General features: G+C 53.1%; 1 protein-coding gene across 1 annotated transcript; it reads left to right on the top strand.

Moving 5' to 3' along the window:
- Positions 1-262: 262 nt before the first annotated feature.
- Positions 263-10168, top strand: LOC144177820 (palmitoyltransferase ZDHHC15A-like). Its single transcript, XM_077705403.1, has 3 exons — positions 263-842; positions 1324-1641; positions 9505-10168. Exons 1-3 carry the CDS (start codon positions 397-399, stop codon positions 9980-9982), a joined length of 1242 nt encoding a protein of 413 aa, XP_077561529.1. The 5' UTR covers positions 263-396; the 3' UTR covers positions 9983-10168.
- Positions 10169-11313: the final 1145 nt, after the last annotated feature.

The following is an 11313-nucleotide window of genomic DNA, read 5'->3' as shown; positions in this document are numbered from 1 at the left end:
ATATCTGGTGTGGCAAGCTAGGTGCCTCTGCCACGCTAACCTCACCACTGCCATTAAAGACCATTCTTGCTCGCTCTCTGCTTATCATTATGGGGCACCACGCCCACCAAAGCAGCCGCTATCGCTGCACACTTGACGCTAAGTTCATATTTCGTTTATTGTCCGTTCCTTGTGTACTTGCACCAATTCTTTGCTCACTATTTATACTTCCATTTCTTTTGTTTATTTTTAGTTTGATTTATTAATCGAGTGAATAAACCTTATTATAATTTACCCATCCCATTGTAAAAGTGCACGCGGTTTTATGTGGGCCATGACAGTAACCATCATCATCATCATCGCGATCGTACTTGGCATTCGGCCATCCCGAAAGCAACCAGGGTCTCCGAGGTCCCGATGGCGGCTTCGAGTGAACACCGCAGGTCGCGCCGCCGCTCCAAGTCACGCCTGGTCGCCTGGATCCCCGTGGCCCTGGGCTCGTCGCTGTTCGGCTGGGCCTACTACGTGTACGTGTACGTGTTCTGCGGCTCGCTCCTCAAGGATGATGTCCAGCGTCTGGCCTTCGGCGGCGTGTTCCACGTGCTGCTGCTGCTGTGCCTTTGGTCCTTCCTGCAGATGACCGTCACCATGACCGCACCCATTCCGCCCTCCTTCTCACTCAGTGACGCCGACCTGCGGCTGCTCGGCCAGTGCGCCAATGATAAAGCACGCCGCCAGTTCCTCGAGCTGCTGGCCGAGAACCGAGGGGTGCTGACCCGCAACGCGGACGGAGGGGTGCGCTACTGCGAGGGCTGCAGGCTGCTCAAGCCGGACAGGACACACCACTGCTCGCAGTGCAAGAGGTGAACTACAAGCAGCCATCATTTTTTCGAGGTTCGGGTCCGTACTCACGGCTTTGTATAGCCCTGGCGGAAATGGCTGTACGCATGACTGGGCATTTTAACGATAACTTATCAACTCCGCTAGTTATTCATTTTTGTACGAATGCAGGACATTTCAAGGTTGGTGCTGGGGGAGCCCAAAATCAGGCTTACACATTATTATTTCCGGTGTGGCCATAACCGAACATTTCCTCTGGAGGGGCTACAGAGCCACTTGCGGTTTTTTGGCTGTGTCATGCTGTCAATGCCCCAATTCTCACTGCCTTAATCACAGTGCTCCGGGGTCGTGATGAAGTTCGCGTGCACTTCGCGCAGCGCCCAAGGTCGTTATCGTGTTCTGAGAACTCAACCAGGGCGTGAGCTTTTGGTATCGATACGCTGAGGCGTACATGCCTCTTTAACATTTTCATTGTTTGCTCTACTTCTCTAACGCGAGGCGCAGGTGCATCCCAAAGATGGACCACCACTGCGTGTGGTTTAACAACTGCGTAAGCTTCAGCACCTACAAGTTCTTCCTGCTCACACTGTTCTACATCGTGGCGCTGTGCGTGTTCGGCGTGGGCAGCGCCACGCAACACGTCGCGGCCGCCTGGTCCAACCACGCCTCGTCTGACTTGACGCTGAACGCCACCTTCCTGTACGTGTTCGGCGTCGTGTTGGGCCTGTTCCTGGCATGCTTCCTGTACACACACTTCAGCATGGTCGCCACGAACGTCACCACGCTCGAGGGCCTCAGGCCGGCGGTCTTCAAGGACCCCAGGTAATGTTGCTGTTCTCTATGTGTAGTACACATTTCATCATCTCTGGAGTTCAATGAACGAGCCGCGACAATCAGTGGTTTTCTTCGTTAGAGCCCTTCTCTAACCCCAAGGTTTTTCTCAAGCTTGGCCATTCCTGTGACTATCATCAATATTGGCTACAACAAGAATATTCTGGTTAACTTCGACATGACTTGGTACAGAGGTCACGAAAAAACTGGGGAAAAGCGCGATATGCACATAGACATCCGGTTTGGGGGTGGTGGCAGTGTAGTGTGGCACTGGTGGTGGCACTTACCAATAAATGCAGTATAACAGCAGAGGAGGAGCGTCATCATATGATACGACCTGGTTGCATGAAAACTGAGTTTATCTCTATGCGAAGAAATAAGTGCTCTAGTGTAGAGATCAGTTCGCAAAACGTGGAATTTAGTGAAAAGCGATGGGTTGTTCAACACGCAGCATTGTCGCCGCCTACACAAAAAAAGAATGCAATACTAGAAGAATGCAAAATGAATGACCAGTAATTTTCCGGAGGCTAGAACGCATATTATAATAAAGTGACATGAACTTAGGAACAGATCGTTTTCTATACGTGAAGACTTTTCGATTGATTGTAGGGTTTAATACGCCGACGCAGCGCAGTCGATGAGGTGCGCCGTAGTGGAAGGCTCTGGATTAATTTCGACCACCTGGGGATCTTCAACGTGCGCCAAAATCTCGTTCACACGGACGTTTTTTGCTTTTAGGCTCCATAAAAAAAGCTGCCGTCGCTGCTGAGAATCGAACCCGCGTCCTCGTGCTCAGCAGCACAACGCTTCAGCCACTGAGCTAACGCGGCGGGTCCGTGAAGACTTTCCACCGAACATTTATCTAGCAGCGGAAAGGCGGGGACAGCCCTAAGCCCACGCTTGAGGACACAAGCACGTTCGGTTGCAGTGGGCAAACTGTACGTATGCAAGAACTCCCTGAAAATACATTGATAATCATGTGTTGAGTATGCGTTGGTTATCAAGATAGCATAAAGTAAGCAAGGTGCGGCTGAAGGAAAACTAGCGAAAAATACCACGTGTGCATAGTCTGCTAGCAAAGTACATACCTTCGACCTTTGTTGTATACACAGCTGCATTCGTTTATCACCCCATGTAACAGGTCTTCGTAACGTGGAATGGATCGACGGACTGGGTACGCCAAGGAGGATCGTTTTTACCGATGCGCCAAGCAGAAACCTTTACTGCGCCGACGGTAGCCGCATCTAGTTGCGATAACGCATAGATGAGCTGTTGCGAAAATTTCGACACCTTCTATCGACCAGAAATGCCCGGCTACTTCCATGAACCTCTTTTGAGTTACGAACGTGAAAGCGATACTGGCCAATTGAGTTTCACAAAGTGTTTCTTCGGGCGGGTATGCTGACGTCGCCGCTAATAACAGTTGGTGAATCGGCCGCGAGCTTTCCGCGACAGCTGTCATCGTCACTGGGTGATTCCTCGAATGGGCATGCGAGATTTTGTTGGTGGGTATATGGAGCTGCACCCAAATCGGAGTTGATGGAGCGGCTGTCAGGTTCTTACATCAGCTGTCATCGTCACTGGTCAATCCACATGAGTGGGTATGCAGCCATGCCTATTTACGCATCGACACCTAGTGTTGAGCCTAAAGGAAAGGGCCAAATAGCTTCCAAGTATTTGCACCGCAAACAGCACGTATCGGTTGCCGACGCATTCTAAGCTGACGTCCACGGCGCATGTACTAAGCGACCCTTAAGTGACCTAGTCATAGAGTCAAACTGGTGTGGTGAATGGTGCTCGACTCCCATTCCTGCGGCCCCGGGTTCAAACTTCACCTAATTTTATCCAATTGTATTTTCCGCTCAATTAGTTTTCTTTTATTCGCATTAGGCTGTCGGCCAATTTAGAAGTTGTTTAGCTGCTGCATACGTCGGCCCCGGCTTTTCAGCCCAATGGGCCGCTTAATAAGTTTCGAATACATGTAATAGTTAAAACTTTTCCAATTATGTTTGGCACCCTTCCAACGACCTTGTTGTTAAGTTCGGGCTCCTCATTTAATTAATGAAGGCCGCCGGTGGCCCATGTATTGGCGTCGCCTCCGCTGGTAGCTACTTTCCCGTGTCCCTTTCATGTAGCCGCACGGACGCCAAGTTCGGAGCCGCGCAGAGCGGTTGTGCCCGCCCTTTTGTGTGTCAAAGGATGGGGGCGATTAGCCTGAGTACCTCGGTCGCGTCGAAGGTGGCATGGTCATGCGGCATAACAAGCTGACGGGAAGCCAGATTATCGTATCTCTTAGTGTTGAAAGCGCGCGCGGTGTAAGTTTGGAAAATCTTCGACTCCGGCGGCGGGCGCTCTTCGTCGACGGGTCGTTCGCCTCGACGATGGTCGCCTCGGCTGGCAGCGTCTCTCCCCGTGGTCTGTTCAGGTGGCCGGCGGCGCCCCTTTAGTCTGGGAGGGAATTAGCAACCCTCATTGTCCCGCGACGCGGGCGTCGCGGGAGGCGCCGCGCGGAGGGAGGTCAGCCGCGCGAGGACCGCTCCGGGCCCTCGGCTTGGCTGTTGTTTGTGCAGATGCCGCCCGCTGAACGTAATGGATGGTTCACTTTAGGCCGCAGATGGCCTGTATTTTCTGGCCGGGTGCAACAGCGTGCGTAGGAAACGCACTATGAGTGTGTAAGAGAGAGTGTTAGGTCACGTGACCGCAGGTGGGGACATGTGTGTGATTGGCTGGTTCCTGTGGCCAATCAATGGTTTCTATTAATTGTTTGAAAGGTTTTTTCTCTCTTTCTTGTACGCCCCCTTCTTGGAGGCGGGGTTTTTTGTATCAAAACCGGAGTGTTTGGTTTTGTCGAGGGTCGGTCGAGAGGGGATCTAGTTTAGTATCGATCTCGGCCGAACAGGCTGCTGCTGTCAGAGTGACAATGTAACCGTCACTCTGACCTGATGTAAAGTTGGAGTTTTGTAAATAATGTAAATAAACCTAATATCCAGCAAGCAAGGCAGTCCTCATCCCTCACCCGCTCCAAGCATCGGTCGTCGGTCATCGGAGCGAGTCGAGATCGTCCTCTCGGCTCGCGCATCAAAAGAACATCACTATTTCGTCTCCATCAGTTCGCCAAGAAGATGGAGAGGCGAAATTTAACTGGCGCAGTCGACAGGATGACCACGACCATCGGCTGGAGCTGGTGGGGCATTGCGGAGAGACTCCTTCAACGCAAGGTTCGGCTCCGACTAACGACGAGCCAGACTCCAAGCATCGACGGGGCGACACCTCAGCGGGAGGCCTCGTGAGTTCCGGCTCAGTGCGGCAGCAGCCGCGATTGAACGGCAACGGGGCGACACCTCAGTGGGAGGCCTCGTGGGCTCCGGCCCAGGGCGGCGTAAGCCGCGGTTCAACGGGGCGACACCTCAGCGGAAGGCCTCGTGGGCTTCGGCCCAGGGCGGCGTAAGCCGCGGTTCAACGGGGCGACACCTCAGCGGGAGGCCTCGTGGGCTTCGGCCCAGGGCGGCGTAAGCCGCGGTTCAACGGGGCGACACCTCAGCGGGAGGCCTCGTGGGCTTCGGCCCAGGGCGGCGTAAGCCGCGGTTCAACGGGGCGACACCTCAGCGGGAGGCCTCGTGGGCTCTGGCCCAGGGCGGCGTAAGCCGCGGTTCAACGGGGCGACACCTCAGCGGGAGGCCTCGGGGGCTTCGGCCCAGGGCGGCGTAAGCCGCGGTTCAACGGGGCGACACCTCAGCGGGAGGCCTCGTGGGCTCTGGCCCAGGGCGGCGTAAGCCGCGGTTCAACGGGGCGACACCTCAGCGGGAGGCCTCGGGGGCTTCGGCCCAGGGCGGCGTAAGCCGCGGTTCAACGGGGCGACACCTCAGCGGGAGGCCTCGTGGGCTCTGGCCCAGGGCGGCGTAAGCCGCGGTTCAACGGGGCGACACCTCAGCGGGAGGCCTCGGGGGCTTCGGCCCAGGGCGGCGTAAGCCGCGGTTCAACGGGGCGACACCTCAGCGGGAGGCCTCGGGGGCTCTGGCCCAGGGAGCACGGCCCCATCCCAGCGGCGAGAGCGGCGCATCGGGTCCACGAGCTGCTGCACCAGCGACACTGCGACCCGGCCGAACCCGGAGCGGGCACAGATGGGCCCTGACTTGCTTTCTCCGGGTTTACCATGGCCACTATGCTAACGGGATGTCGCGGCACCGACCGAAAGGTTAGTGCCATTGTGCTCGAGATTGAGGAGTTGAGAGCGGAGTTAGCTCTCAAAAATGCCCAGCACGCTTTGGAAAAAGCAAGGCTAGCGGGTAGCGGGGGCGCGGGTAGCCCGTCCGTGTGGACGGCTGAGGAGCTCAGTGCTCAATTAGCGCAAGGAAGAGCGGAGATCGCTTACGAAAAAGCGAAGCTTCGCAGGATTGGTAGACTCGAAGACGATACCAATGTTTTTACAGTGTTTGTTCCCTCGTGGGCGCTTCGAGCGCCACGGGATGAGGAGAGTGGGAATGTAGTGGAGGTGGCCGAAGCCACCCCAGTTGTTGAGCGACACCGTAGCATTCCCACTGCTACCGATGAGATCGTGGAATCTCGCGAGGCAGATGTCTTAGCTGCCGAACTTCTTTCTGTGGAGGCGAACAATGAGCAGCCGTCTGTCGCCGAGGCAGCACAAGGGGCATGCAAGGGCAGCGGAACGGCGCGCCCAATTGTTGAGCTTTCGTGCGCAAAGCATGAAAGTGCAGGCGGCCCGCGGCGTCTTGCGCGTAGGGCAATTCAGACGGGCCCAAGAACGCGGAATGCGGGGGCAGGTGTGGCGGCGCAGGTGCGACATCGTCGTACGCGTTACCGCCGGGTAGGGTGTTCCTTCTCTCCCGGGAGCAGAGGACACCACGAGCCAAACCAGGGTTCGTGTAGAATCAGCTGGTGGCGCACGAAACGGAATCAGTTTCCGTGCGACGGTCGGTGTGTGCCGCCGTGGAAGGGGGGTTGCGCTGAATAGTGTGCAGTGCTAGGCAGAACGGGTCAGTGTTGTTTGCCGCACACTTAGTTGTTAGCATTTTGCGTTTTTTTTGTTTTTTTTTATGTGTAGGGTTCGCCCAGATGAGGATTATTGTTAGTTTTACCTCTACTGTCGTTCTCCCCCTTGTAGTTAGTTTTCTTTTTGTGTGTGCATGTGTTGGTTGCGTTCAGCTGTCGTAAGGCGTGTAATTTGCGAGCAGCGTAGTTTGGCGGTTTTAACGCTGTCTTCTTGTGAAGCAGAGCCGCGGTTACAGCACGGTAGGGAGTTTACCTCTGGGTACAATGGCGAGTGCATTCCTTTATTTGCGCCCGTTGGCATGTGGTCATGGTGGGCCATGGAATGTGCAAGTAGGGCCCCCTTGTGGCGCTTGTGTGCGAACTAGTGTTTGAAGTACTGAGAAATGAACTTTCAGTGCATCGCATGTGGACAACAAGCGAACCGCAACCGGGACGAACAATCTGTGTCGCATTCCGAAAGAACACGCGTCCGCGAGTGCGTGAAGAGGCGCTGAACTTCCTTAAACGTTTTTTTTTATTTGTACAGGAGTAGCCTCTTTTGGTACGTTTGGGTTTTGTTCGGGTGTTGTTTTTTTTTTCTTTCATTAGAGTGAAAGAATGTTCCTACATGCGCTGAACGGTTAAGGATGGATGGTGTCATTCATCCAGTTGTCAAGTTGCAACATTTATACCCTTCGTGGGGTTGGTTGCCTTTAATGGTAGAGGGTGCCACAAGTTTGTTCTCACGGGCCACGGGCCCTGTAGTTGAGCGTCTTCGTTTATTGTTTGATGTTGCGCAAGCCATGGCTAGGCAAAGGCACTGAGTATGCCGTGTTGTATCCGTTTTTGGTGCAGTTGGCCGGCGCGTTGTGCTGTTTGGGTAGGTGTGTAGCGGGTTAATTTTTTTTTGTTGTATTGTATTGTATTTTTTTAGTGTACTCGCGTAACGGCTTGAGCGCGTTTTGTTTAGTTCTTGCTCTGCAGTGCGGCATAACGTGCAGTGAGAGTTAATGTTGTACGTACAGCTAGTGTACGGACAACATTCTTAGTGCGGAGGTGTTAAGTTCGGGCTCCTCATTTAATTAATGAAGGCCGCCGGTGGCCCATGTATTGGCGTCGCCTCCGCTGGTAGCTACTTTCCCGTGTCCCTTTCATGTAGCCGCACGGACGCCAAGTTCGGAGCCGCGCAGAGCGGTTGTGCCCGCCCTTTTGTGTGTCAAAGGATGGGGGCGATTAGCCTGAATACCTCTGTCGCGTCGAAGGTGGCATGGTCATGCGGCATAACAAGCTGACGGGAAGCCAGATTATCGTATCTCTTAGTGTTGAAAGCGCGCGCGGTGTAAGTTTGGAAAATCTTCGACTCCGGCGGCGGGCGCTCTTCGTCGGCGGGTCGTTCGCCTCGACGATGGTCGCCTCGGCTGGCAGCGTCTCTCCCCGTGGTCTGTTCAGGTGGCCGGCGGCGCCCCTTTAGTCTGGGAGGGAATTAGCAACCCTCATTGTCCCGCGACGCGGGCGTCGCGGGAGGCGCCGCGCGGAGGGAGGTCAGCCGCACGAGGACCGCTCCGGGCCCTCGGCTTGGCTGTTGTTTGTGCAGATGCCGCCCGCTGAACGTAATGGATGGTTCACTTTAGGCCGCAGATGGCCTGTATTTTCTGGCCGGGTGCAACAGCGTGCGTAGGAAACGCACTATGAGTGTGTAAGAGAGAGTGTTAGGTCACGTGACCGCAGGTGGGGACATGTGTGTGATTGGCTGGTTCCTGTGGCCAATCAATGGTTTCTATTAATTGTTTGAAAGGTTTTTTCTCTCTTTCTTGTACGCCCCCTTCTTGGAGGCGGGGTTTTTTGTATCAAAACCGGAGTGTTTGGTTTTGTCGAGGGTCGGTCGAGAGGGGATCTAGTTTAGTATCGATCTCGGCCGAACAGGCTGCTGCTGTCAGAGTGACAATGTAACCGTCACTCTGACCTGATGTAAAGTTGGAGTTTTGTAAATAATGTAAATAAACCTAATATCCAGCAAGCAAGGCAGTCCTCATCCCTCACCCGCTCCAAGCATCGGTCGTCGGTCATCGGAGCGAGTCGAGATCGTCCTCTCGGCTCGCGCATCAAAAGAACATCACTATTTCGTCTCCATCAGTTCGCCAAGAAGATGGAGAGGCGAAATTTAACTCTTGTGTTTCTTTTTTTTTTTTTTGTAGATGTCCGCTCAAGATACCCAATTCGGCTTTGTTGTCTACAGTTTGTGACGTCAAGAATAACAATGCGGAAAATTAAATTATGTCATTCCCGTTCTTAGCCTCGGAAACATCAGGCTTTAATAAAAGTAATATTGCTGTAACTGCAGCAGCTACCGATGTTATATTTGTAAACAGGAGTCTATATTCTACCGACGCAGGCCGACTTCTTTGTACACCCAATGCTCCATGTATGTTTTTTTTTGTATTTTATCAGCATCAGAATTCGTCGACTGTGGCTATCACCTATTCAAATACATCATTCTGGGTTAGTTTTTTAGTACCGTAGAGGGTCCGCAAAGGTCCTCCTTTGTATGTACATACATGGGTGTTCTAAATCGTCAGCTGTGTTATCTCCCGCCGCCTGAGCCAGGCGTGTGTCTATCAACTGGGCGTCATGTGTCTTTCCCCGCCCTTTCCTTCTTCCAACTCCCTCTCCCTTCACTATGCTTAACTCGGACGAATAAACGGTTTAGCCCCCAGCGCCGGTCTCATCTGTCGTCCCCGCACCGTGTGTGTGCCGACTATCCAACAATGGGCGATTGTGTTTCACGCTTTACCGTGGCGGAAGATGCATGGGCACGAAATTTCTGACACGTCGAAATGTTTCTCGTGTGTCGCTCCTGCGGCGCAGGGACTCGTTCGACGTCGGCTGGCAGGACAACTTCGCCGAGGTGTTCGGTCGGCGCAAGGCCCTCTGGCTCCTGCCTGTCTTCACGGCTCTGGGCGATGGCGCCCACTTCCCCACCAGGCTACAGCCGGACCGGAACGCCTTGAAAGGGGTCTCGATCGTGGTCCCCAGGCCCATCGTCCTCATGCCTACGTCACCGCTGGTCGTAAAGGATCTCCCAGGTCCTACCGTCGTAGCTTCTTTCTCGAAGATACCGTCAAGTGGCGAAGCGACCGTGGTCTCTTCGTTCGGGCGACCCTCGGCAGAGAGTCCGTGCCGGGCCCTTTCACTGACCTTGGTGCCCGGCGGTGGCGCGCCCCTGCCGGCCCTCGCCACCAGCATCGGCACGTACGGGGAACGCGTCGCGTCCCTGATTCGTTCCTCGAGTAAGAGGAGCGCCCAGGATGTGCCAGCTTCACTCACTTCAGTGGAAGTCGAATGATTTTACCGGACGGGCCCATTTTCGCCCAGTTAGCACGGGGGGCGAAAATTCCACGAAATCTCATGAGGAAAAGAACCATCGTCGCAATATTATTGTTACTCTCGACTAGACATTGCTTGCCGTGTAATAGAGAAGTGCTGACATCAAAAGCGGTGCGTGTAAATTACACGTAACAACAAGGAACCTTCTCTCTCACTTTGTCTGTTTCTTTAGTTGTGGCGTGTTTAATTGCAGGGGTCGTTTCGAAACGACTGGGCAGACAAAAATAAGAAGCACTGTGCTGTTTCTGGCAACTGAAGGATTTTTTGTGCAGACAGCCTGTTTATCGTACTAGCTCGGAGGAAACCAAAGCTAGTTTGAATAGCGCTGTTTTAAAGAAGTTGAAGTTGAAGTGTATTTTCACATGTTTTTGAAAGTGCGTACAAGTAATATAGAAGGAGGTCCTGTAGTTAAACTGTCGGGGGGACCTCCTGTGAGGAGGTGCGTGTAAGAACAGCGTTAGAGAAGGCAGCAAGTAAACTATACATCAAAAGAAAATGAACAAAAACAGGCAGAAAGCAATACGTATATGTATAAAACGTCGCGTGGATTGTGTGTTGAGCTGGGCAATCCCCTGTTTAAAGTGTGTACCGGTTATAGCACTTGGTACAATCTCTAAGTGATGGATACGTGCCGCGTTTCCTGGTCAGCCGGCTAGCATGAAGACGACGACATAAACACGTGCCCCGGGCCGCGCGCGCTTGATTCTGTCAGCCATTTTCGCTGATATTTGGCGTGCTCTCTCGCCTTTCCATTTCAGGCGCCGCGCCTAATAAATCGGTGCAACACCGTACAGCCGATTTTGCCTGCGTCTATCGGGACGCAACAGTGTATACATATGCACACATATATACATCCATTTGTAGAAATACGAACAAATGCACACCAAACACTGCAGTCAAAAAGGTTGCACATAATTACGGAAGCACTGCAAAAAATAGAGCTACAATGGAAACACGTTTATACATTACGCCAAGGTAGATAATAGGAAACATTTCAATTGGTTTCGGAATAAATGGGGAGAGTGAATTGATTTAAGGGGGGTGGGTTGTTCATTCCATATTGGAATGGCTACGAATACGGGAGTTTGTTTGCTGTAGTTAGAGTGAATTTTCGGCAGAATTAGGTTATTGTGTTCAGAAAAGCGGGTGCTGTTTGGGTTAAAAAATAACGGCTGGTCAATCCAGTTGTGGAACAATTCATTATTTGTTGCGCGAAAGAGCAAAAAGGACATTTTTATTTTATATTCAAAACAAGGGGTAGGATTCGAAGGTCCAAATATAAATGTGGAG

Source organism: Haemaphysalis longicornis, unplaced genomic scaffold (assembly GCF_048455015.1).
Source record: "Haemaphysalis longicornis isolate Haplotype H1 unplaced genomic scaffold, Haemaphysalis longicornis Haplotype H1 scaffold_319, whole genome shotgun sequence".
In the NCBI taxonomy this organism is placed as follows: Eukaryota; Metazoa; Arthropoda; class Arachnida; order Ixodida; family Ixodidae; genus Haemaphysalis; species Haemaphysalis longicornis.
This window is presented reverse-complemented; position numbering and strand designations above follow the sequence as displayed.

Bases quoted from the DNA above. Each gene is read 5' to 3' on its own strand.
- LOC144177820 (XM_077705403.1), top strand. From the start codon at position 397: ATGGCGGCTTCGAGTGAACACCGCAGGTCGCGCCGCCGCTCCAAGTCA. The intron at 843-1,323 runs GTGAACTACAAG...CGCGAGGCGCAG, and splicing joins CACTGCTCGCAGTGCAAGAG to GTGCATCCCAAAGATGGACC. The intron at 1,642-9,504 runs GTAATGTTGCTG...CCTGCGGCGCAG, and splicing joins GCGGTCTTCAAGGACCCCAG to GGACTCGTTCGACGTCGGCT.